Source organism: Convolutriloba macropyga, chromosome 2 (genome assembly GCF_964194025.1).
Source record: "Convolutriloba macropyga chromosome 2, txConMacr16.3, whole genome shotgun sequence".
Classification (NCBI taxonomy): Eukaryota; Metazoa; Xenacoelomorpha; order Acoela; family Convolutidae; genus Convolutriloba; species Convolutriloba macropyga.
Window position 1 is genome coordinate 18,489,523 of NC_134469.1, and position 27,973 is coordinate 18,517,495.

Consider the following 27,973-nt stretch of genomic DNA (forward strand, 5'->3'; position numbering starts at 1 on the left):
CGATCGAAATTTTTGTTCACGTGCGGCATTTAAAAGCAGTTTTTATGCAATTTTTCTTGTTTGTGAGCGTTGATTATGATATTGTATTGGATTTGGGCTCGTTCTGATAGGAATTGAAGGTTTCAAGTTGTTAATTTGAGTTTTATGCAAATTTGGAGGTTTTTGATCAGTTTTGCTGATTTTTCGACGAAATTTAATGTATTTTGGCCTTTTGTTTTGGTTTACTGCTTTAAGTGCAATTTGCATAGAAGCTCGTCACTCAAGAAATATGAGGGATACAAATTAATTACATTTTTGTTGGTATAAAACATTTTTTTTGAAGAAAAATGACAGAAAAATTGAGAATTTTTTACCATTTTTTTTTATAATTTTTTTGCTTTTTTTCGTTTTTTTTTTCAATCGTAGAGATTTTTTTTAGCTTGTTATGACTTGCCCATTAATTCGAGAGCATTTCATTGCTCTATTTGCTCAAAGTAACTTTATTTCGCTTTATTTTTTCTTGGAAAATTTATAAAACCCCTTACTTTTTCTCGTTTTTTTTTTAAGATCTGTTCACACATTTTCATGATTTTTGAAGTCAAATTGGAGTAATGATTTTGGTCACGCCGAAACAGGAAATGGAGCAAAAAAGCGAGTGGTTTTGCGGCGTGAATTTTTTTCGCTCTAAATTTAAAGTCGAGTGACAAAACGGTGTTCGAACAAAAATTCGCTTTCTCGCTAGTGGTTTTTTGTTCACATGCGGCAATTTCACTTTGATTTTTACTGTTTTTTTTCGATTTTTTGGATCGGTTTTTTTTCTAAATGGTTTTTCCAATCCATTCATAGTCCGTTCTATGTCTAATTTTCTGTTTAGTCAATGAAAATTCTTTGAATTGTACGTCAGGACTTGTCCTGCTATGGTTTTTTATTTCGTCGTCATGATTTTTGTTACGACCATATGACGTCACAGCCACTTTTTGTACTTTCGTTCATGCAATTTCAACTGAATTGCATGTGTGACGTCATTTTTCGCTCTTAGTGGAGCGAGTTTTGTTCATATGCGCGATTAAATTTTTGGTCACACTTGACTTACCTCACTCTCAAAAATGACTTCCTCACTTTGAAATTGACTTTTATTTACTTTAATTCAAAGAGATAAGGTCAAATGGGTGTGTGTCACTCTAAATGAAGGTTATTTGAGATCAGCTAATAGAGGCAGCAATAACTCATACAGATTTTTAATCAAAATATAGCAGATCAGCTTTCAATGAAAAGACGAATTTTTTTGGTCTGTCTTTTTTGTTTTTTTTAGACTGCCGATCGACGAATCTATTGCGGCTATTTTCTGGCAATCTGCCAGCTATGTGTTTCTATTCCCCAATGCTTGTAATTTTTGTAGTATTTGATCTCAAAAATAATGACCGAAATCTGGATTCGTTTGTGAGAAAAATTTGTCTTTTGGCAATTCAATCCTCAATTTCTCTTATGCTTTTCACATTTCATGGGTAACCAGATTTCATGCTTTTTAACTTTACTTCAGTGAAAATTTTCCTTGGTTTTGAATGTTTTGAAGCTGTTTGTTGTAAGTCTATTAAGCGTTTTGTAAAATTTCTAGCTTCAAATTTGCGGGAGCTTTACCTCGAAACTGCGGCACTTTATTTTGCGTTATTTTATAAATTGATGGAAAAACTTTCTCGGACATTGGTTTTCGCGTAACGCATTACTTACCTCAGCTCCGCGGCGTCAGCTATTCTCAATCTACATAAGCAAAACAGCAATTTTAAGTTTTTCAGGTCATGTGGTTCGATGTTTTAACCGAAGCAGGTTTTTGTTTGACGCTCTATTTGCTCAAACCGATTTTCTAAAAATGGCTAATGCCAGTAAAACTTGTTGTTACGACCTTTTAATTTGCCGGAAAATACTATGCTGGACCGCTTTTTGTCAACCCCATTAATCCTATAGAAAGACTTAAGTTAGACTTCAGAAAGACTTAAGACTAGAGAGAAGCATAGTTCTGCAATCTGCGTTAGTTTTATTATAATGCAAAGATTTGGATTGTATTGGTGCGCTGTCGTTTTCGTTTTACGACTCCATGAGGAGTATTTGTGAAGCGTGTTTTCTGATGCGTAATTTTGTTGAACTGTTTTTAAAACAGGAAGTGAAATGCGTGAAAACAAAGCGTTTAAGTCAAAATGCTGAAGAGGGAGTGGTTTTCTTTTCATTTCGCCTTTTTTCGAGAGAGAGATAGAGAGAGAGAGAGAGAGAGAGAGCGAGCGAGAAAACTAGGCGTGAAAAATTTTCGCTAACCGAGCGATTTTGTTAAATCACGTGTGGCAGTTTGAAAGCAGGTTTCTAGTTTAAACTCCTTTTTCATTTGGAGGTTTTTGTATTGTTTACCCAATTTAGTAATGGTGCGTTTGAAAGCATTGAAAAGCATTTTTGTATTCTTCTTTAAATTTTTGTAGCATTTGGAGGGGCTGTGGTTGAAATTATCTGTTTTTGTTGTTTTGGCTGTCTCTCGATATAATTGATATGCTTTTTTAGCTAGTTTTGTTAACGAGAATTGAGTAATTTTATTCAAATTTTGGCCGTTCATCGATTGTTTTTTAGGTATTTAGCAAATTTCTTCCGATTGTAAGCTTCTCGCTATAGTTAATTTTTTTGTTCAGTCTTTAGTTTGAAAGCTATTTTATAGGTTTTGCTCCTTAAAGGTGCCATTAATGGCTAGACATGGAACTTCTCACTAAATTTATAATAGTTTTTTTTCAGGTTATGTTTGCGTTTTTTGTTAAATAGGTGTCTGCCAGGTGTTGGGTAAATAAATGCCCAAAAAAACCAGTAGTTATTTTTCCGTAAAAAAATTGGCTAGGAAGTAGCATTTTGTGAATAATTTGTTCAAGAATTTTATAGAATTTTTTTTTGACTTTGTCCTTCATTTCTTTTCCCTTTCCTCGGTTTCTTCTATTATAAAGTAAACTCTCTGGGTTTTTCATACATTTCTGATATGACATTTAGCTTTCGAAACCGGACAAACAGGTAAACCTCGATGGGCATTAACTCACAATTGAAATCATCGTCTGCCTGAAGTAAGTTTCAAGGTGCCTAACCATATGAATTGGCTGGTACTATATAAATTCAAGGTGAAAAGTTCACTTTTTGAAGTTTTTTTAGCTCAAAATTTTGGCTATTTTTCTCACTTTTGTCCGTTTTTTGAGGTTGTTCAGAACTGGCTAATGTTTAGCGCCATCGAATTAGTTTTTTGGACTTTAATATCAAGAATCTTGTCGACTTTTCATTAAAATTTGTCGTTTTTTTAAAACTTGGGATATATTCTGTGTTTTTCAATCTTTTGTGCTTGTGGTATTGTTTTTATGCCATAAATTGATTATAAGGGCTTTGGCGCCAATATCTCTTGCAAATTTTTCATTTTGGCTTTTATGCAATTTCAACAATTGGTTTGGTTTTGGATGTTTCCATTCTGTATGTGCAAACTGATTTCTGCTGCCCTTTCAGTTTGTTATTTTGTATTTTTCAGACAGGAGGAATTGGTGTAGATGACATCAGTAAGGATCATTTGCAATAATTTTCTATTTTGGAAATTTTTTAGTCACTTTTAATTTTCCTGAACTCTTTTTTGTTGTCATCTTTTTTGATGTTGGTGCTGCTTTTTCTTCGTATATAAGAGAATTACAATTTTGGTTTCGATGACAATGACATGATGAAGCTATACTGAATCGCAAGTGTTTCCTTCTAAATTCTAGGTTTTTTTGCCTGCTTCTGCCTGTATATGCTTGTCTATATATCAAGGAAGATCTGGCTTTGATTCCAAGTAACCTTGCCCTCTGACATTTGCAAAACGATCATTCTGGAAGTGTAAACATTTTGAAAGCCGTTATTTTCTTTCGATTTGTGAAACTGTCTCTTTTTTCGTAATGATCATTTGGTCTGCTTGTCATATAGTGGAATGTTTACTTTTTCATTCAGTTCCTTGGATTGTATTCAGGATTTATCCTGCTATTTTTCTGCGAGATTTAAAGTTTTCAACATTTCCCAGAAAAAATTTTAAAAATTTAAATTGAAATGCTAAAATTTATGATAGCATCTTGTTCTGTATGACTGATACTCCAATTTCAAGCTGAGAAGGTAAAAATTAATATGCTGTTCATGAGTTTGTGTTAAAACTTCATAACAAAGTCTTGGTTATGTTAACGCTGAAGAGGCTACAACTTTTCCAAACTCACTTTATCACCAGTGCAAATTCAACTTTCCCATCTTCAATAAGTGAAACAACTTAGAAATGCAAAACAGTAGACAATCAAAAAGCGAGCATTCGAAAAAGTTAATTCAACAGCGTTAAACTTTTTAAATTCTAAAGTTACTTCACTCTCAACGTAAAACGCTGCGCTCGAATCATTTTTAATTAGAATTTTCTGGAAGTGTAAAGTTCATGAAAAATTGTCTATAATAGACCAGTTACTGTTCACAACATGAAAAACCCTATCCATCTCTTCAATAATTTTTTGTCTCAGAATGATTTTACAATCGGGCCTTAAACCATCTGAGAGTCTTTTTTTGTGGTACTGAGTGCTGGTCAATTTTGCGATTTATCGACAACCATATACTCATAGGTACTATTAGATATGGTAATACTTGGGCATTACTAAACTGTTTTGATAAGTAGAAATTTGGTACAACATTATTCGGTCGATTTTTGATCAAGGTACTCCTGTACTAAATTTCAATTGGAACCAATTTGAACTTTGTGCCTATGTTGGGTTGTTTACGTGTTGTGCGCTGAAAGCTAGTGGTGGTATATTTTGCTAGTTTTCATGCGATTTGTTATTTTATATTTTCTGCGATAATGATGTTATTAATAGGACAAAACATTAGCCAGGGCTATTATTGGCCTTCTCTTGGTTTTCACAATTCCAATTTGAATTTGAACTGTATTGGGGCGCTCTTTTTTGAAGATCTGTTTAGAAATTTTTATGATTTTTCAGTTAAATTGGAGAAGTGATTTTGGTCATGCTGACACAGGAAGTGGAGTGAAAAATCGAGTGATGTGATGTGGAATTTATCCACTCTAATTATAAAGTAAAGTGATACAACGGTTTCTGAACAACAATTTGTTTTCTCCGCTGTTTTTTGTTAACGTGCGGCATCTGGACTTCTTTTTATACTGTTTTTTTTTTAAAATCTTCGGTATTTTGTTTTTTTTTTTTGGTCAAAGAAAACTCGAATTTTTCTTTAGGACTTGTCCTATTTTTATTTAGTCGTGAAGAAATCAATTTTTCTACTACTATATGACGTCACGATAACTTCAAATCTGCTTTTTTTCATTCATTCATACTATTTTTGACTGAGTTGCTTGTGTGACGTAATTCTATTGGCGCAAGTTTCTTTGTTCAGTTGTGAGGTTAAGGTTGTTTTTATTAAAAGGAATAATCCAAAAAATGATCCATCTTGTCTTTAAATCAAATTATTGTTTAGAAGCGCATTTTGGATCTCCTCTTTTTTTCTACAGTCGCCTTTCTAATCACACGTTTTGAATTTGTGATATGAAAAGTACATATCAAAAAGATACTAGGAGTTGTATATAATTATTCTCGAACTAATTTTGAAGCAAGTATTGTTAGCGTGTCTTTTTCATGGAATATTTTCGTGGATTCACCTTTTTGCGCTTTTGTTGTAGAACATTATTTCGATCAGTTGAGTAATTTGACTTCTCGAGTTACTTAGACGTGTGCCAGGAGACCAAGATTTCAATCCCACCTAGGGCGGAAATTATAGTACTCTTCAAAATTCTAGTAGTTTCAAATCATTTTTTGACCTTTAAGTAGGCTTCTCGGCCTTCCATCAATCGTAGAATCGTAGCATTATACCAGATCGTGTTTGAAGGCTTAGTTCTATACGAACACTCGCGTCAAGTAAAATTTGTAGATATTTTTTCAGAGTATTGAACATAAAAATGAAAGAAAATCTATGTCAACAATTTTCTCATGTTAATTTAATCTGATTTCTGATACTTTGGAGTAAATTAAATTTATTGTAACTTTTCTTTTCCAGCTGTCGATGCCGAGCTTGTGTCCGCTCAAGTTCTGGTCGAAGAGTGGAAGGGACCTGGTGCTGAAGAACGAACTGATTACTCTTCAGGACAAGAGCAAAAATGAATTCTGTCTCTCGCCAACATTCGAGGCAGTAGAATAAATTGTTATTTAAAAATCGGGCATGTTTCTTTTAGCCAAGCAATCTGTTATTAGCTTTCTCTTGATTTTTACAACTACAAGGGGAATATTGGTTCTCTACAGTTTGGTAAGGGGAAGTGTTCTGGCAAGCTGCCACGGTGAAGATTTTTTCTTGTACAAAATGATTTGCTGTTTAGGCAGCGTGGCCTCGAGTGCATGACTTTTTTGGCTTTGAACAGTTTTTTTTTCAGATTAGTACCCATAGATGTATTAATTTATCTCAAACAAAGTTAGTCCCGTTTTTTTTTAATTTTTCGCTTGACCGATTTTTCGTCTAACGCTTTAACTTTTCGTCCTCAAAACGGGATAAACGGGTGAAGCCTGGAGGCCATTAAGTGGCTGAGCAGAACGAATAGAGCCTTACGCCTTATCAATCCCTAAAAATGCTGTTCACTGAAACTGTTTTGAGGAGATATAAATTCTTGGTTAATAGCCGCCCTCATTTTCTCAGCCGGCTATTATAGCGCTCCTATTTTTTACAATTCAAAGAATTTGAATTGGATTGGGGCGCTGTCTTTTTTTTTAAGATCTGTTCACACATTTTCATGATTTTTGAAGTCAAATTGGAGTAGTGATTTTGGTCACGCCGAAACAGGAAATGGAGCGAAAAAGCGAGTGGTTTTGCGGCGTGAGTTTTTTTCGCTCTAATTTTAAAGTAGAGTGAGAAAACGGTGTTTGAACAAAAATTCGGTTTCTCGGTAGTTATTTTTTGTTCACATGCGGCAATTTCACTCTGATTTTTACTGGTTTTTTTCAATTTTTTGGATCGGATTTTTTCTAAATGGTTTTCCCAATCCATTCACAGCCCATTCTAGGCCTAATTTTTTTGTTTGAATTAAATTTTAATTTCTCGCTAGTGGTTTTTTTGTTCACATGCGGCATTTTGACATTGATTTTCTGTTTTTATTCGTATTTTTTGATCTGATTTTTTAAAAAACGGTTTTCTCAATTCACTCATAGTCCATTCTAAGTCTAGTTTGTCTGTTTAGTCAATGAAAATTCTTTGAATTGTACGTCAGGACTTGTCCTGCTATGTTTTTTTACTTCGTCGAATAAAAAAATGTTTCGCTTTACCTCATTTTTCCGCTCTTTCAACATTTTGCGTGATATCTTTTTGACTTCTCTAGGCTAGTTTCTCTCTTCTCTCATTCTGCTAAAAGTGATTTTGAACATCAGTTTCTCAGCAAAGCAATTCAAAATGAACAGAGTCAGTATAAAATATTGAAGTCAGAAGTAGAAACGGGATAAACCCACAAAGCCCAATTTTAGATGCCCCCTATTTGAACGCCGTTCCTATAAGTCTTAGTTACCATCTCTAATGCTTATTGGCATTGATAGTAGCCCCTGTAGCCTCTCTCTAAGAAACAGAAGTACGTTATGTTCAACTACGAATTGACATCAAAATAAATCGGACTTAAAAAATGTTTTTGTACAAAAATTTTTTTTTCAATATCTTCTATTCTTTCAATCCCAGTCATGCTTATTGGAATCAACGGCGGCTATTTTTCGGCAATCTGCCGGGTATGTTTTTAAAGGCGGTTCTTAATCTTCCGAATGTGACCCCCCACACACCAGTCCCCCCCCCCCCCCCCCCCCCCCTCATTCACTGTGATCCAAAAACACCATTCCCCTTCGCCCCTTCACCCAGACCTCGAACCCCCCCAAAAAAATCACCCCCACTGCTCACCCCCTCCCTAATGCTAGCATCCATATACACCAGCTGACTACTACCGGAGCCAACCAGGCGTTTTGTAAGATTGCTAATTGTTTTCAATTAATTTGGGCTAGCACATACGCTGGCTCATTCACACGCAGACGCATGCACAAATACGCACAAAATCACTTGTGCGCATGTTTGTACACATGCCCTAATTTGTTTTTCAAAGCCTGTATACGGTTATTAAGTGAACGGCATTGTTTTAACTTAAGTACTTTATTATTAAGTTTTTTAACGTAAATCTTATCAAGTAAATCTGCGTAATTTATTTGATTTGGTTTTTCCCACATTTTCGCGCCAAATTTTTGTTGCTTTTGATCTTTTGTCTCAGAAGTTCGTGCTAGGTAGTGTTGATAATTGAAAAATTTCTAAGATTCCAGGTTTTAAATTTTAATTAAAATATACTTAAATTGATAAGGATTTCTATACTTCCTCTCGAATTTAAAAAAATAGATCGGATGAAATAATGTGGAGTAATTTTTCACCCTTGGTTTCTGGATTTTTTGCTTGACCTAAATTGCTCTTATTGAGAAAATAAGCCTGCGTTGCAAAAGTAAAAGCGATTGTAAGCCAGCAGATCAGAATTGCCGTATAGGCGAGTTATAAGTTCTTTATTCTAGTACACAGGAGGTCACTTGTCTGAATCCCGTGCTTGTCTGATTTCTCTTTGTTTTCACCCATAAAATTTTTTACTACAACCTTCTCTGAATTAAATAGCTTGCCTGTCGCTCTAGAGCTATTTGGCCGACCTTAGTCGGCTTATGTTTTTAATAGTAAATTATGGCGTGTGAAAGAATGAGGAAATTAGTTTAACAATAATGATAGATTTGTTTGTAACTTGATCCGGATTTCTGGAGGTTGATTTTGTTACTCATTTCAAGTTTATTGTCTTCTCTCATAAAGATAACGCTAAAAATATTTGGTATGGTTTTTAACATTTTATATGGTGCTTATTTAATCTATAAGAAGAGACGACAGCTGCTGTTTTTCTACGAGTCTTTGATCAGTCCTATTTGTCAAACTAGTTTTGTGGCGGATTAAATCGGAGCTTAATTTTTAAAGCTTTATCGCGTATACTTTTTTGATTCGTGGATATTGCTCTGGGAGTTGCCGATGCTTGAGTATTTTATGGTCAGTGTTTTAATTACAAGCGTTGTTTGCGCTGACTTCATCAGCTTTCTGTGAATTCATTGGTGCAATTGTTTTGATTTTTATAGCTGCGAAGCTGTAAGCTGAGCGTAGCTATATTGTGGTGCTCTTGGTTTTTACAATTCAAAGAATTTGAATTGTATTGGGGCGCTGTCTTTTTTTTAAGATCTGTTCACACATTTTCATGACTTTTGAAGTCAAATTGGAGTAGTGATTTTGGTCATGCCGAAACAGGAAATGGAGCGAAAAAGCGAGTGGTTTTGCGGCGTGAATTTTTATCGCTCTAATTTTAAAGTAGAGTGAGAAAACGGTGTTTGAACGAAAATTCGGTTTCTCGGGAGTGGTTTTTTGTTCACATGCGGCAATTTCACTCTGATTTTTACTGTTTTTTCGATTTTTTGGATCGGATTTTTTTCTAAATGGTTTTCCCAATCCATTCACAGCTCATTCTAGGCCTAGTTTTTTGTTTGAATTAAATTTTCATTTCTCGCTAGTGGTTTTTTTGTTCACATGCGGCATTTTGACATTGATTTTCTGTTTTTTTTTTCTTATTTTTTTATCTGATTTTTTCAAAATGGTTTTCTCAAGTCACTCATAGTCCATTCTTGGTCTAGTTTTTCTGTTTATTCAATGAAAATTCTTTGAATTGTACGTCAGGACTTGTCCTGCTATGTTTTTTTGTTTCGTCGTCTGACGCTCTTTTTTCGTTTTACATTTGTTCACACAGCAAAGCTGAAAAAGTAAAATTTTCTGAATAACTTCTTCCTCTCACTAACGGCATTTGCGCGCGTGACGTCATTCCTCACTCGCTTTAGCGAAAGTTTTTAGGTTATTTGCGTGATTAGATTTTGATCATACGTGACTTACCTCACTCAATAAAATGACTTTTGCAATTTAAAACTTAAGTTTAATTTGAATTTGTTTTAGGTCAAAGGAACTCATAAGTAATGGTCCCTAATAGGAGGCTTCTGTGGAATGAATTTTAACAAGCTTTTTTAATTTATCGCTGAATATTTTTTAGCCTAGTTTTTTGAGCGGCGTCGATATTTTTTCAATTTAGATCTGTATCTGTTTCTATCTCTATTATATGGCACGCAGGTCTATTCTTTCGCAGCTATTCCGGCAATCTGCCGCCTATGTTTGTATCAGACGTCATTTTCCCCTCTTGCTGGAGGGACTTTATTAATCAGTTTTGTGAGTAGATGTTTGCTCACACTTTCCTCACTCTCATCGCTACTTTTGCTTACTTTTTGGAAGGATGTTTGAGTGCAGTTCTTTGAAACAATTCAATATTAAGGCAAAATTATATAAACCAAGTTAAGCCAACACAGCCGCTAATGAAAGATCCGATTTTTCGTATTTTTTTTAATTCAGGTCTGCAAAGCAGTTGCTAGCAATTTGTCTGCTTTGCTCGCTAATTTTAAGGTTCGTTTTTCATTTTAAATGAAAGAAATACTTCTAGTCAGAAATGGACGATATAATTGAAAAAGGCTGGATAAAGAAGTAGCGGTGCTATTTTAATTCTATAAGTAAAAGCCAATTCACATTTGCAAAAAATATTTAGCACTGCTACATGTATCCTCATAAGCAACTGAAGAATGTAATGAAGTAAAATTGTAGCAAATTTTCGGGCCTATTAAATTCAAAAAATTTTTAATCAAGGTTTATACGGAGCTGGAGCATACGGGAACATCCTTAACTTTGATGAAATCAGCAAGCAGCTAACAAGTTCAACAAAGTAAGAGAATCAAACAATTAATAACGCAGAATCAAAACACTAAGAGAATGGGGTAACAGATTATTGATAGTAAAAAAAAGTATTCAGAATTGGTATATACTCTCATGTGGTCTCAATACCGGCAGAATTCAAAAACAAAAAATAGACGATAACAGATTTTTTTTGCTAAGTCATTATGAGAGCATACCTTTGAACCAAAAAGTAGGACCCTTTAATCCCTTATTTTACTCATATTGCGAGCAATCAAAATTCCGAATTAATTTTCCTTAAAAGTATGTACGACGTACAGATTTAAGTAGAATAAATTTATTCGAGAACATTCAAATATTTAACCATCTGGTTATAATTTCTCAATTTGTGTTTGGAATCCAAGAAAGCAAAACGAAAATATTTTTTCGGAAAATTAATCCATAACCAAGAAACCATTTGAAGCATTTTGTATTGTTTAAATACTTGTTCAACTTGATATAACAGAAGCCAGAGCAGCAGCCTTGTTCACATTTTGATGTTCAGCTTTTCTACTTCCTCTAAGGAGCTGGTGACTTTTCTGGTTGCCAATAACAACATCCTGACATCTCAACTACCTCTTAGTTTGTACCAAATTGGTCCAAAATTCCGGGACGAACCGAGACCTAAACACGGACTCCTTCGATGTCGAGAGTTTCTTATGAAAGATATGTACAGTTTTCATAAAGATTTGGACAGCTGTCGTGAGTTTTATGAACAAACCAGACAAGCGTACAGAGCCTTCTTCGAGGATATCGGACTGATTTTTGGAAAGAACGGTAAATAATTGATACCATTTTCCAATCATTTTCTGCAAAATTTTCATGCATAAATAGCTACTTTCCAATGTGTTTTGAAATGTTCTGTTATTTTTTTTATCTTTTGCGTTTCTATATTTATAATAACGCCTTTTGTTTTTCGCAGATATTTACTGACTATATGTCTCGTTACATAGTAATTCATTTTGTAAAAATTTAATACGTGCGTCTGGGGGGTTGCAAATAATTTGCACCAACTAAGCTTGGGGGGGGGAGGGGGCACAAAAGGAAAAGATCCAAGTTGAGCTATATTAGAAATGATCGAATTTAGAGTAGTGAAAATTCGGGGAAATAAACTTGGGAGGAATTGAAATGTACGAAAATGCATTAGTATCAAAGTATAATTTTGGTGCAGCAAAAATTAAATGGATCGATTTTCTGGCAGGTTTCCAGTTGTGACCTTTGATTTTTGAAAAAGTTGAATGATTACTCATTCACCTGGAGCCGCAATCACAGCCACTTATTAGCAGCTTGAAATCGTCAGTCAGAGCAGGCTTCTGTTGTTCCTCTCCTGTCCTCAATTTAATGCTATTGTTAATAGCCGCCCTCATCTTCTCAGCCGGCTATTATAGCGCTCCTATTTTTTTTTTACTTCGTCGAATAAAAAAATGTTTCGCTTTACCTCATTTTGCCGCCTTTTCAACATTTTGCGTGAAATCTTTTTGACTTCTCTAGGCTAGTTTCTCTCTTCTCTCATTCTGCTAAAAGTGAATTTGAACATCAGTTGCTCAGCACAGCAATTCAAAATGAACACGGTCAGTATAAAAAATTGAAGTCAGAAGTAGAAACGGGATAAACCCATAAAGCCCAATTTTAGATGCCCGCTATTTGAACGTCGTTCCTATAAGTCTTAGTTACCATCTCTAATGCTTATTGGTATTGATAGTAGCCCCTGTTGCCTCTCTCTAAGAAACAGAAGTAAGTTCAACTACGAAATACCATCAAAATAAATCGGACTTAAAAAATGTTTTTGTACAAAAATCTTTTTTTTTTCAATATCTTCTGTTATCTCAATCCCAATCATGCTTATTGGAATCAACGGCGGCTATTTTCCGGCAATCTGCCGGGTATGTTTACCTATAGAACCGAACAATCAAAATGACAGAGTAAATTCTTGGAAGTGTTATAATAAATTCATTGAGGTTAAATCGATTAATATCTAAGAATGCATGTTAAGATCTAAATGCTTTTTATTTACTTACCTTATGTTTGTTTGAATTTATTTATTTGGAATCAAAAATTAATTATGGGTGCGAAAGATATTTGAACGCCTGTAAGCTTTTCCTGTATCGTTCTTTGAGATATCGAGTTGAAATGTTAGTTCATTGTATTATAGTTGTGGAGGTACAAGCTCCCTCTGGAGCCATGGGTGGAAGTGTGTCTCACGAGTACCACGTATTAGCTGACATCGGAGAGGACACTCTACACAAGTGCTCAGTAAGTCAAAAAAAATTCCCGATAATCAACAATTGTAATCAGTTAAAAAGATTCGATGATGGCAGAACATTCCATATACCCTGTCTCCGATTCAATTAATTTTTTGTCAGACTACAAGTTGGTTTTAATAACTTACTTTTGTTTTTACCATTTCGCCATTTTTTCGATGGAAACAGTCGCTGCCCACTGTATTGATCTCATCTCTGCCCACTGTTTTTTTTCTCGCTCTATGGAGTTTGCTTGATATAAAATTTTTCTCTTCAATGATTCACTTGGCTTGCCAAATGTTCATTTTAAATTGTTTTTAAAAAAGGCTTGACAAGTATTTTTAACGACAGGAATTATAGAAACCCGTTGATTTTTGTTCAGCTGTTTCTCTGAGCGGTATCTTAAGCAGTATACAAAGCAATAAGAATACAAAAATAGTTCACCTATTTTGTGATTTAAATCTTTTCATTGATAAACGTGAAACCTTCACGGTTAGGAAGAGCATTGCTCATCTTGTGCTCATCTTCCCCCGGGCTTTGTTCTCGTTTTGTTCAAGTTATCTTCTAATTTTAATCTTGTCCGGCAGAAAATGTATTTGTTGAGATTTGTTGTTGCGGTTATATTTATGGCTTTTACGAGACATTTTTGCTGTGTATTTTAATGTATAAAATGCTACTCTCTAATGGATTCTCAGTGTTAGTTACAAAACCAGCATGTTACGAAACCATAAACTTTGTGATAAAGACTTGTTGCGCCTTGTTACAACTGTTCATGGTTTTATTTGTTGATAGCGATCTTGCTTTCATCAAAATTTTTGCAGTGTTCAATTGCTCTCGAATGAGAAGCAATTATTAAAAACGTGTGTCTTTTTACGACTCGAAGAGGAGTATTGGTATTATACAGGTTTTTACGACACGAAGAGGAGTATTGATATTCTACAGGTTTTTACGACTCGAAGGGGAGTATTGAGATTCTACAGGTTTTTAGCTGAAGTCATGACTTGAAATTTGATTTTTGGTTTCGAGCATTGACTTCTGTTTCAGAACGTTGAATTCGAACACTGGACTTTAAAAGTAGTTTGTAATGTATAGTAATTAAGAACTGAGTGTAATATTCAAAGGTTATTTTGAGAATTTTTGATCCCATGTAAGTCCATCCAACCTATATAAATTACCCCAACTACCCGCCCCCCCCCACACACCTTGCTCGCCCCACAAACCTACCCCACCCCAAACCCACCCCCCTCCCCTCCCGCTCACTCACCTACCCGCCCCCACACCTAATCCCCCCACCTACTTAACCACATTTCTACCCCAAAATCCTTTTTTTTTTCAAACTCTATAATGTTTTTTTTATTTCTTTTTTTTATGTTTCTGAACTAGTTGGGGTTAGATAAGAGTTTTCATTCTCTTAAATTCTCTAATGAAAATCTTGTAGTGCGCGCTCTTCAGGTCGTCGCTAATAAACCCGAAAGGAATAGTTTTTAGCAATTGCTTGCATTTGAAGTTGATATACTACTTGAAATATAAATTTTAAATTAATTTGGTAAATTTGAAATATAAATTTTGAAATATAAAAATTTAAATTGAGAATGCAAAATGCTTAGGATGACAAAAATAACAAAAACGCTCAAAGTTGAAAATTCACCTATGCCTTGTAGAAAAATACAGCATCTATGCATCATTCAGACAAATACTTCACTTTTGGTAGATGCAATAGGTCTAATTATGAATTTTAAACCTAGACAGATTTTTGAAATGGACAGACATACAAAAGAGGGTTGGTATCAGAGATCAATTTTCTTTATTTCACCAGAACTAATGCCAGAAGAAATAGACCGACTGAAATTAAATCGATTTTAATATCATTTTACGTTACGTTAAGAGCAAATTGAACCAAGTAAACAACTAACTTTACCAAACTTCGATAAATGAGATCCAAAAACCAACATTAAACCCTGTTTTAAAACAAAATTTCAAACTGTAAAGTCTCTCAAATAACAATTCCATTATGATTCAGCCTGCTGGGCTCTAGTTAGTTTGATTACATTTTATTTTTCATATTCATAAGACAACAGAAAAAAATTAACTCTCTAAAAATTCAAATAGAGCTAACCCAAGTTAGATCGTAAGTTAGTAAGTTAGGTATGTCTCTCACGACCACGAAAGCTAAGTCGTGAGTTAGCTATGTCTGGATTGCCCACGGAATTTTTCAAACGATCCGCCTGAAAAACTACTTTATCAATCGTATGAATGCAAATATCCAAAAAAAAAACAGAAAAAATCCTGAAATTTGGTGTTAATATTTGAAAAATCAAATAACCTTGCAGATAGTTTTAAAAACTAAAGCTGTTAAAAATAAGAAGAGCTTCATTTATGAAGCAGCTTGATCTTGTTGATGAGCATTTTTAACTGTCAACAAAACAATATTGAGAGGAACATTTTTATCAATAAATTGTTTTTCAAACAAAGTTTAAAACCATTAGCTGTGAAATGAACATGTTTAGAAGTTTCAATTAGGTTTCCTGAGATGTCTTTTTAAGCAATCGGAGAAATTGTTAAGTCGAACTGTAAACAACAAAATTTAATCAAAAAGCACCAAAGGAGTAATTTTCTGCAATTATTGACTAAATTAGATGGCGAAAATTTCATATGTGATTTGCTATTAATTGAAAACGAAACTTAGATTCAAATAAGCCTCATTATTGACTTATGAAGATCTTGTTTAGTACAACTGAAGGCAAGTCAACGAAAATAACAACAAAATCGGTCGGAACTGAAATTCACTTTTATTTTGAATTTATTTGGTTTTCAGTCATAAAAACTATTAGCAATAAAATCAGGCATCTGATAAGCTTTCTTTAGTTCAGTATTGAAATCAGTGAGACCTCAGATTATTACAAAACTATTTAAAAAACATGCTATCAAAAGTCAAAAATTTAGGAAAATTTTATCAGTATTAAATGGTTTCTCAGTAATCAATTCCAAAAATATACTGTAAATATTACTATAAATATATGAATAAATTATTAACTGAGAACGATATTCAGGTGCATTCATAACTCATTTGTACTTCACTGGGAGCTGCTGTTTTGGGACTCATTAACAACACAATTTTCGATAAATTGAAAGAATTTACAAATTTTTAAGGAAATTTTTACTGTAGAAAGTCAACAAAGTCATTAGTTGAACTGCACTTAGTTGCAATTAGTACGCTTCACCAGAAAATTACGAGAAAAATTCAAAACAGAAATATTAGCCGCGAAATATTGGCCGCGTCTAAAAGTCATTTGGAAAAGTCTAAAAAAGTCAAATTGGCCGCGAAGAATAAAAACAGAGGAAAATGCCCCTAAAAACTGAATAATCTAGATCCAAATGCAAATCTGTTTTATTCTAAAAGCCAGCCTGAGACAAAAATAGCTTAATCTTGCTTCAGGGTTACTAAAACCTGTGTTTGTTGAATCAGTGTGAAAAGTGAAAGAGAAAAAAGTTTATACCTCAATAACTACTCGAAACAGACTAAATTTTCTTAATTTCAAGCTCTACGCTTGACGGGCTTTCTATTGATAACACCAAAAACTCTCTACTATAAATATATTGATCGGCCAAAACTGACCGAACAAAAAAACCGTTTTGGTGTATAGCCCCCCTTCCTACAAATGGAGTCGGAACAATAAGTACACAATTTTTAGGAGGAAGCGAAGTATGTTCTGAAAACAATGGCATACGCTATAAATACAGTTTTTGCTCTTCGAGTTTGCGGTCTTCTGTGCGTTATGAACCGCTTTTTAGTGCTGTTGTTCCGAGGCATAAGCATTATTTTCTTTGCTCTACGTGTCCATTCAATAGTGTTGAATGTTGAATAAGAGTCGCTCCTGCTTATTTCAACTACAGACACCCAGCCGACCTACCTACTCCCACCCCTTCCTAACTTCCCTACCTACATTTCCCATTGTCCCTGCTTAGCTCACCCCACACACACGCACCTAATTATCTACCATCAACCCCACACACCTACGTATCTACGATCAACCCAACTACCCAACACAATTACCCCTCCTGCAGCTACCTACCCAACGCCCCCCATCTACGTATTCCATTCCCACTCCTAACATACGTTCCCATTCTCGCAGCAAACCTTCCTACCCTCATCCCCGCACCTAACAAGACCCCTAAACTAAATGTACCTGCATTTCTTGAAACAGTTTCAGTAATTTTTATCAAGGTATTATTTTTGTTTTTTGACATTTCCGAATTGGGTAAGGTTAGGTGAGTGCTTTTGTTTCCGGTATTCTACCGGCTATGCTTGTATGCAATAGTTTTGCTTGACCGTTTTTGCGCTTTCGTTCTAGAACATTCTTTGACTTCAGTTCATTTTTGAGTGATCTGAGTTGCTCTCTGTCTAAAATAATGTTTGGGGCTAATTAAAGTGACTGTGGTTGAAAGGGAATAGAAGTTATTGTAGTTTAGTGGTTATGATGTCAGACTGACACCCTGGGGGTGCGGTTTTCCAACTTCCGTGGGCTTGTTTTATTTGCACCCATAGAACGTCCCTATAATGCTAAGCCCGTATAATTTTAATTGCTCTGCCTGTCGTTCAAGATCAATTGATCCGACTTTAGTTTGTTTATATTTTTTGCATTTCTTCAGAAGTTGCAATCTAAACATTTTGGCTAAATTAGTTCACACCGTTGATCAGAATAAATTGAGGTGTTGCTTAAGGTGGATGCATCTGCTTTTAGGAGATCTTGAATCTGATTTTGTCAGAAGAAAGTACTATATTATTGTATTCCTGTCCTGTTGGTCTTTTTAACGGGATTTTTTGTCTGCGCATTTGGCTTTCTGTCCTCAAAAACGGAATAAACAGGTACGGCCCCGGGAGCTTAGGTCGCTGAATTTTCCTTAGTGGATTAGTAGTTTCGTTGGGTACAAACCACGGAAGCTGCGGGGAGGATTTTATGGTGTGAAGGACAGTATTTGAAATTATGGTGTGAAGGAAAGTTTTTATGGCGCTCCAACCCCCCCCCCCATCTCACACCCAATGTGTATCCCCTTTCTCATTTGTTTGAGAGCAATTCCCCCGTACGTCAGTCGGTTTAGTTTCTAAAAAGTTGAACAAGGTATTTATTTATCACAGTGAGAATCGATTCATCAAGAGTGCTATATACAATTCTCTTTCTTACTTCACAAATTTTTAATATTTTTGGCCGTGTATTTAATTGTGTTGTGCGTTCTCTTATGAAAATTTTGTAGTGCGCGCTCTTCAGGTCGTCGCTAATAAACCCAAAAAGGAGAGTTTTTAGCAATTGTTTAATAGCCGCCCTCATCTTCTCAGCCGGCTATTATAGCGCTCCTATTTTTTTTTACTTCGTTGAACTTTTTTTTCGCTTTACCCATTTTGCCGCTTTTTCGACTTTTCTAGGCTAGTCTCACTCTTCTATCATTCTGCTCAAAATCCTTTTAAACAGCAGCTGCTCAGCAAAGCAATTCAAAATGAAGAGAGTCAGTATAAAAAATCAAAGTCAGAAATAGAAACGGGATAAAGCCCATTTTTAGATGCCCGGTACTTGAACTTTGGTCTCATAAGTTTTAGTTACTATCTATAATGCTTATTGGTTTTGATACTAGACCATGTAGCCTCTCACTGAGAGACAGGAGTATGTTCAATTACGAAATGACATCAAAATAAATCGCACTTAAAAATGTTTTTATACAAAAATCAATTTTTGTTGATATTTTCTTTTCTTTCAATCCCAATAGAGTTATGGGAATCAACGGCGGCTATTTTCCGGCAATCTGTCGGGAATGTTTTTTTCTACTTCGTCGAAGTTTTTTTCGCTTTACCCATTTTGCCTCTTTTTCGACATTTTGCGTGAAATCTTTTTGACTTCTCTAGGCTAGTTATCACTCTTCTGTCATTCTACTCAAAGTCCTTTTAAACAGCAGCTGCTCAGCAAAGCAATTCAAAATGAAGAGAGTCAGTATAAAAAATCAAACTCAGAAATAGAAACGGGACAAACCCATAAAAGCCCATTTTTAGATGCCCAGTACTTGAACTTTGTTCCCATGTTTTAGTTACTATCTATAAAGCTTATTGGTATTGATACTAGACCCCGTAGCCTCTCTGGAGACAGGAGTATGCTCAATTACGAAATGACATCAAAATATATCGCACTTAAAAATGTTTTTATACAAAAATCAATTTTGTTGATATTTTCTTTTCTTTCAATCCCAATAGAGTTATGGGAATCAACGGCGGCTATTTTCCGGCAATCTGCCGTGTATGTTTGCATTTGAAGTTGATATACTTCTTAAAATATTATCTGAGAAAGAAAATTGATAAGAAAGAAGTTCAATTTAAAAATATGATACCATTAAATGATAGTCGAATTAAGAAGGAAGTTCAATTTAGAGTTAGCTCACCATTTAATGATAGTCTAAAATCACAATTGATGAGAGACAAAATTTGTTTCCAAACAGGGACTAAATTTCCAGGTTGATTGTGTTTCTTTATTAAAAATTATGCGCCAATATTGATTGGCATTTTTGTCAAACTGTTTTTTGCAAGTATGCAGTATTAGATGGCTTGTGCATAGAGAATATAGGTTAGTTTTGGCATCAACATGTGTTAAATGATAAAAAATAATTATTTCGGTGGTGAGGTCAACCAAACATCTCCAGCCTGATTCGGCCTTCTCTTTTCATCTTGCTGATTCTATCACTCGCCTCTTGAATTGATATCTCAACATAGTGGATACTTTGTAGGACGAGTGCTAAACTCTTCTCAATTGCGAGACATGCCTTAGTTGAGCCGCTTATGTAGATGTACGAGTTATCATCTGTAAGCATTGTATATATCTGTCGACTGTATTGCAGCATTCGGTCCTGGACGTATTCTCTTTTGCCACTTTCGTTTTCCAGTCGTGAGAATACTGGGATGATTTCGGTAAAGATTTTAGTCGCTGGCCATCTTTGCATTTGACATAGTTCTTGAGCGTAGAGAAAATGACCCGGAGTCCTACAACCGAAGAAAAGGAGCCGTTTTGCATCGGAAATTTCTGGAATGGTTGGCTTCCTTTTTAGCTGGGATATCTCGCGCCAAAATGACCGAAAAGCTGCAATGCCCGAACCGACACTGAATATCGCAAGGTTAGAATTCAGCTTCAAATGCCAGGGTTTTGGGTCTTTGGTTTCGATTCCAGGACTGGCTAACTTGATGTCGCCAGGTAAATAGAATCCAGGATTTGGATTTATGAATACGCGGACTTGACTCGGTTTTCGCATGTTGCCGTTTGATCTTCTCTTTGCTTGCTTATTACTGAATTCTGGAACTGTGTTCTTGAGAAAGTTGGAACACAGTCCGAAACGCTTAACTCCGTTCAACGTTTCATAATTGTGAACTCGTACTGTGATCTGTACTGTTGTTGGGTCCTCGATACGAGACGAGGAAATGGAGTACGGCCTGGGCTGTATCGGCGGCAAAATCTAGAAACAAGCAACAGTCTTGAGCCGTTATTTTGGTATAATGATTTTTTGTTGACGAATCTGTATTTCCACCGATGATGAATTTCGGCCGTTCTGTTTTTTTTGCCAGATTATTTACATTGTTTTTACCTCACAGACTTCGAAACATGTTCTTCAGCGCTAAACATTCTAATTAATTAAGCTGCCTAGCAATAGATAGAGCTATTTTTAAATCCCTTTTTAAGCTTCATTTTTGGTGTTAGTTGCTACCTTGTCCATTGAAGCAAGTTTGAAAAGTGTTGGCATTGCAAAACAAATTTGGCCCATTGTATCGTCAATCGCATAAAATTAGATATTAGCAAAAAGCTTTGCTAATATCTTTAGAATTTTAGGTAGAAAAAATCCAATGAAAGAACTCCCACCGAATTAAAACCCCACGCAAATGAAACGCTGCTCAATTTTAGGTGCAGAAACAAAAACTCAAGGAAAGATACTCCGATGGAAATAGACCCCCACAAAAATAAAGCAGCCACAGTTGACTGTTAGTTATCTGCGCATTTGGCCTGCCTCGCAGCGGCCCTGCTTTAGCGGCTTGTGGGACTTGATATGAACTACCACAACCGAACAATTTAAATTATCACAACTGAAGCTCAATGTTTACGAGTGGTTAATTTATGTGGGGGGTTATTTCCTCGACCCACTTTGATCAAATAAACTTTGCATTCTAACCTGTAGAAGTTCCTCTAGGGGTATATTGACTGAAGGAAATTGGTCCAGAGCATCAATCACAGTCGGCATTTCCTTCATCCAGTCAGAATAGCTTTTAAGATCCTGACTGATATGTAATAATCCTTTTTTATCGACGTCTGACGAAGCGTAATCCACTAACAGCTCCAAAGTATTTTGTCTCAATGGCCGAACAAGGTCAACTTTCTGCGTCATTGTTTCACGCAAAGTCAGGGTCTGCTCACTTGATGACGGAGATCTTTTTCTGTCGAGATCAGGATCGTTGAATTGCAACCCACATCTTAAAATCAGACTGTTTACAATTTCTTGTGGATTTTCAGGGAACACAAACAGATGATCACCAGGAATGTATTTCATCCCCCCAGATGCAAATATGATCATTCGAACGGAGTATTCTTCCGAATCAGACGACTTGACCAGCTCCTCGTTGCGAATTACAGTAGCCAAGAAGGGCATTTGTTTATTGTATTTCACAACTCTTTTTCGCTGTTTTGATGTGGCAACTATTAAGTCGCGATTTTTCTTGTCGCGTTTAGTCTCAATAAAGCCGGAATCAATGGAGGATACCTCAAGTTCTTCACAATTTTGAATACTTTGCTGAGATTCTGTTCGTGAGTTCCCGTTCGACTCAATACTTTGGAGTTTGCCCATTGGGTTCCCTCTTTTAACGCACGGGAATGATGCTTTAAGCGCAGCTATAGTTGTTTCTTCCCATAGACTGTAGGACTTGTACTGGTCGTCAAGAGCGTCGCATTTGGCAAGAGGTGCCAGTCTTGTACCCCCCACTCTCGCAAGAATATGGTCAAGTGAAGATCCGAACTGACAGTAGTTGGTGTAAGCGGTTGATCCAATGGCACAGACACTAAAAATGAGACGTTTTTGTTTTTGACTGTTAGCACTTGCTGATCCAAAAGCTGTCTGAGACAACGGAATTGATTTTTCTGACAAATTTCTCTGAGAGATCATCCAGTATTCAGTTTCGAGACCGTTAGTTGGAGCATTTCCTTCTCCAAATGTTGATGTTACAACAAGAACAATAAAGGGATCCTCGTGCTCTCCAACAAGTTGTTGCTGAATATCGAAGTCGTCCAATTCCCTAAGCTTACTTTGGTACCCTTCTTTCAGCAGTCTAGATGTTAACTGTTCAGCGTATGACTGCGCAGTTCCGGTAGTTGAGGCATACAGAACGTGCACCAAAGTCCGGGTCTTGTGAATCCTTACATACGCTCCTACGAACTTAGTCAATGACTTCACAGCTGACCAACGTTTGCGCACGTTGCCTTTTGACGTATTTTGAGTTGGTTTTGTATCAGTTAGATCGCTTTCTTTGAATTTGTAATTTGTCCAAGGAACCTCTTGGTCTAAGATGCACGGTTTTTCAACGTAGTTCAGCATTTCTTGATGGAACAGGACGTTCATGCCACTTGATATTGGAGGAACCAGCCAGATCCAATCTGCAGGAGTGTTCCCTCGATCATTGGCTTCCTGTCTCATGAACTTCATGAAGCCCGCAGCTGCATTGTGATGGTCGACAATTGTGATTTTGGCTTTTTGAAATGAATAGAGAACTGCAGCGTTCACCTCCACATAAATGCGATCTATGTTCAATTGGCTACTGGCAGCATTGTTTATGTCGAGGCCTAGAAAATCTGCTATTTTGGGAATAAAGTTGTAGCGCTGGACATCGCACAGATCTCGACCAATTTCGGTTCCCATGAACCACCCACTGAATGGTACTCCAGTGTGAAGGATACCTCCAATCTCGATTGCCTTGTCGGCTACGAATGGCTGTGCCACCCATCGAAGTCCCAAATCTTTGAAAGCCTGTTAATTAACGTTTTAACAGAAGAAATCTTCCAATAAAACATAGGAGGCATAGGAGTAGGTTGCGGTCGACTTACTTTCACCTAGCGAGTTTTTAATAACCGAGCCGCCGTGAGCCGCCGTTATCTCAAACGCTATTATTTAAGCACTCTCCTTTTTTACAATCCAAAAGAATTTGTTTTGTACTGGTGGTCTGTCTTTTTTACAATGCAGAATATTGATTCTCATCACGCTCGAGTAGTGAAGGGATCGAAAAATTGAGTAGTTTGAGGGCATGAGATTTTTTGAACTGCCAAAAAGTGGAGTGAGAAATTAATGTTTGAACACATTTTTTGCGTTCTTAGAATTTTTTCTCGAGTGCGCTCAACTTTACTTCCGTTTTCAATAACATTTCTCCACGAATGCTATTAATATTTATGTGTTTTAATAGTGCATATATCAAATATCGTGTACTAAATGGGCAGCTAATAGTTTTATGACTTGAACACTATTTGATTTCAAAAAAGTCATTTTGAATTTTTTAAGCTATGCTTATCTGTTGTCTAATTTGTTCTATTGTGTCTTCTTACTATCATTAATGCACCACCTACAACCACTGTTTTTAAAAACTTAGTGAATTATTGAGCTCTGCCCGTATTTTGTGGCATTTGCTGTTTTCGATTTCAGTGAAATTCATTAATTGACACGCATTCATTAATTGTTTTAGCGTAACGCCTTTTGCTTTTATGCAACCTGTTGTTCTTAATTATTCGTGAATTTTTGAATTTTGCCCGAATTTTCTGTTTCTTGTCTTATTACATATTTTCATTGAAGACAAGTTCCATTGGATTTCGGCTTTCTATAATTGCACCTTTTTAAACTTCTTTGATAAATAAGGGTTTTATGACTTGCACAAACTGTGTTTTCACAAAATTTTATTGGGTTCATGTGTTTTGCCGTTTTTTTTTTGTTGTCTGAGAATTTAGTCTCATGAATGACAGGTCCGTTTGGTTTTCATACAAAGTCTATTTGTTTTCATAAAAGTTTCTTATTTCTTATATCTTGCTTATCTTAGGTCTCATCTGCCTTCTTATCCCACAAAGCTCGGTCCAATTTTTTTGGTTCTTTGTATCTAATGTTTTTTTTAACTTGGGTACCACTTCTTTTCGAAGAAGGTTAGAGATTTTTAATATTGCCTTCCGTTGTTTTAACGTTCCTTTGCCTTTTTGTTCCTAAGTGGAAATTAAAAGATTTTACTTGATTTCTCACGTTGAATGTTATTCTTGTGTCTAGGGCTATGAATATATTGTAATATAATGTATGAATATGTTCTTAATCTTTTGATGCCACTGTTTCCATATTTACTAGATTTCCCGTTATATTTTGTTTGTATTTTTGTAACTTTGCTTCCAATTGGTTTTCCGTGGCTTTAAATTAAAATACGTAGTTCTTTTTTGTTTCCTTTTTAATTGATCGTAGTGTGCGTATGGTTTTTGACTTTTTGTGATTGGTTATGATAAGGACTTATTCAATTCCTTTTTTTTAGTTCATGTATACAGGATCACCTGATTAATTTTGAAAAATTCTGTGTGTTTAATTGCGATTGGTTGGTTTGGTTGCTAGTTCATTTAATTCTTTGGATTGTAATTCATGACTTGCTTTTTTAAAAGATGTTTTTTTCGCTAAACGAGATGAACAGGTAAATCGCAGTAGGCACAAGGTTTCATTAGAGTCCCGAAATTGTCTTGAGTAATTTTTCAATTGCTGAAAGTGTTATGAAGTTGCTTGGTAGGCCTATGTTAAAGCTGATGGATAAGTTTTTGTCCGGATAAGTTTTTGTCCAACAGACTTAATCCAAAAAATGGATCGAAGACTTAAGAATACAAAAAATGAACGACTTTAAAATCCAAAAATGGATTTCAATTGTTAAATTGTTCAATTGGCTAATGAATTTCTTTATTATCTTCTTTTTTTCTGTTGTATTTGTATTTTTCGGAAATTTTCTTTTCTACCCGCTGATACCAAATGTATCTCAACTTTTATTGCTATTGTTTTCATTTTTCTCACAATTTGGAATTATTTTTGTTTCAGCCGTTATGTCCCACTAGTGTATTAGTGAACTCGAGGATTTTTCAGTTGTGTTTTTGATTCGTTGGATTGTATTTCAGTACTTGTCCTGTTATTTTTTTAAAATTCGTCGAAAATTTTTTTTTTGTCAACGTAAGTGACCTCTTTAATGTTTGACTTCTGACTTACATCACTCGCTGTATCAACTGAATGGAGTTTAGAATCCGGTCAATAATCTTACATACAGCAAGTTTTAAAAAAAAACGAGAAAAACCAAACCAATAGAGCCAGGACACTAAGACTTAATGGTTAAACACGCAGCCCTTTCAGTTATCGAAGTCCCTTAAAGTATACTGCTGACTGGCATTGTTATCAAATTTATTGTTCTCAAGTTTATTAATCAATTTAGAGGATGATGTCACCGTATTTTTTGAATCTAATGGATCTGTCAAACCAATTAGAACAATTTTTCATCGTCAAGAGACTGTCGTCAATTTTTCTTTGTCTTTCACTAAACTTTTAAATTACAGCGTCGGTCAGTTGGGTCAAATGCGTCTATTTTTTGGCAATCTGCTGGTTATGTTTTATTTCTAGTCAGGACCATTTTGTTCTCTATTTTTGATCCACTTTTGTTTGAGCTTTTCTCCATACTTTTACCAATGTTTACTTCAGTTGCTGTTAGGGGTTTGATTAGTATCTGTTTAATTGCTCTCAAACAAATTTTGTAGTAATAATATTAGTGCTGTCAGTCCTGCTATGTGATTTTTTTACCGCCAATTTTGGTAATTTTTGGTCTGACCGCCAACTTTGCGTGGTACCTGTTTGTCTTGAGAACCGCGATGAGATTTTAAAACCCGATGGCATTAAGCTATTGAGCAGTTCTCTGAGAGCCGTTTTACTGATTCTCTATGTACGATATATCCTAGCACCATAAGTGCTACGGCGACTTAAATTCGCGGTGTGAAGGGCTATTCTTGGATTTCGCTCTATGGTGGCAAGTTTTTTTATTGTTTAAATTGTGTTTAATTTGCGCAAATTGTTTTAACGAGTTTGAAGTGAAGACACGAACCAAAAACGTGGCTTTTTGTTCATATTAAAATTGAGGAGGGGTAAAAGAATTTGCTAAGCAAATATTTTTGATCACGTGCTCTTCTAGTTTGGTGTCTGTAACCGACTTTTCTCCATTTTTTGTTGCTGGTGAGTTTTTCTTCATCAGTTGACTAAATTAGATGGCGTGGATCTTACTCGCAATTTTTTAAATCAAAATTTTGCCTAATTTGTCGGTTTTTTTCACGATGGAATTTATAGTCGTTTTGGGGTTTTATATTGGCGTTATTTATTCTATTCCATGTTCCATAAGCGCCATGTTCCATTCCACAACATTTCCATGTTCCATTCCATGTTCCAACTTGGTCCTGGAGTAACTGTTTGTATCTGGGGGCATAGAAGCTATATTCCCACTCAGCTTGGGGAGGGGGTAGATTAGATTCTGAAAATGTTGTGGTATCAACCTGCTTGTACTAGCTTGGCTAATGTACACGCCTCGATAATTCCTTTTGATAATTTTGAGGCATTAAATGTATGCTCTTTTAAAACGTTACCAAGTATTACTAGTGTGCAGATGAAAATTTGTGCATGAATACGTATTTCTCGGTACTTCTGAGGATCATTATAATTGTCTAGGTTCAAACCTTATCATATATTACATCCGGGTGCTCTATATGTACTATGGGTTTACAATCCTTGGGCAACTCGAACCAGTCAGCTTCAGCACTGGGATCCCACTGAACAATGAGAGGAAGCAAGTCCCATTGCGTTCGATCCGAAATCGGTCTTGACCAGCCTAGTTTCATTGCAACCTTGGTCAGCTCTTGGTTCGCTGGATCACCAAGCAGGCTTCCGTCATCTTGTTCGTAACATGCAAACCTCAGGAATTGAGATGTCCACACTCGAGAACGTTCGGGTAGCACAAGAACGGACGCTTTGAGGTTACCTTTATTGAAGGCAGTTCTGATGTTCTCGCAAATTGCTTCAAACATTTCTTTGTTGGACTTGAAGTGTCTGTTGTCAATCACTTCCAGGGTTTGCCAATACAGTCGATTAATACAACGTGCTGCATTACGCCAGCTAAGCTGGCAACCATATTTCAACTCGTGATAGTTGTAATGTATGGATCCAGTATTTTCAATCTCCTCTTTAGCTGCTTCCAGCCGTTCACGGAGCACTTGATGCGTAGATTTCAGCTTGTCTTTGTAGTACAGCGTCAAAAATTTCGTCGCTTGCTCTTTGAGCTCAGTTAGATCGTAATTTGGGACATTTTGGCTGGATTTGTTAGAGTCATTTTGACTGTAAACGGAAAAGTTCATAACAGTCGAGGTACATACTTGGTGTCTACAGTCCTGGTAATGTTGAGAACTTGGTCCTTGTACTTGAATGCTCCGGTTGGTCTGGTGATTTGTCAGGTTAATAACTGGACATCCGCGATTCCACTGCAAATTAGAGTCCATTTTCTTGGGATGTAACTGTGGTGTGCTGTTTGTGTGCGGGATGCTCACTTCAGCAAAACTGACACGACTCTTTTCACCGTTGCAATTGCTTGTACGAACTGAAATAGCAAAAGATCAAAACAAACTGTTTGCTCTGTTCTGGCGATTTAGTGTTTGCGCATCAAACTGCAAAAAGATGTGACGTCAATCTTTTATATACCACTGTCGAAAGATGTGCATACTCCTAAAGTGATTTACAACACTAAATGGAACCGAACGGTGTTCTGACTTTAATTACCTTCTTAAAATTGCGACAAGATCGTGCGAGTT

General features: G+C 35.8%; 2 protein-coding genes across 2 annotated transcripts in view; one reads left to right on the forward strand and one right to left on the reverse strand.

Annotated features, from left to right (window-relative positions):
* Nucleotides 1–27,973, forward strand: part of LOC142357547 (putative proline--tRNA ligase, mitochondrial) — a 67,184-nt gene that overhangs the window by 16,960 nt on the left and 22,251 nt on the right. The window contains exons 3-5 of the mRNA XM_075409146.1: nt 6,046–6,177; nt 11,364–11,613; nt 12,989–13,089. Coding sequence (XP_075265261.1) covers nt 6,046–6,177; nt 11,364–11,613; nt 12,989–13,089 — 483 coding nt within the window. The remainder of the gene's footprint in view (nt 1–6,045; nt 6,178–11,363; nt 11,614–12,988; nt 13,090–27,973) is intronic.
* On the reverse strand, nt 19,420–27,875 carry LOC142357532 (nitric oxide synthase 1-like). The gene is made up of 3 exons (XM_075409145.1): nt 26,849–27,875; nt 21,270–23,111; nt 19,420–20,561 (listed from the first exon to the last, which is right to left on the reverse strand). Exons 1-3 carry the CDS (start codon nt 27,662–27,664, stop codon nt 19,740–19,742), a joined length of 3,480 nt encoding a protein of 1,159 aa, XP_075265260.1. The 5' UTR covers nt 27,665–27,875; the 3' UTR covers nt 19,420–19,739.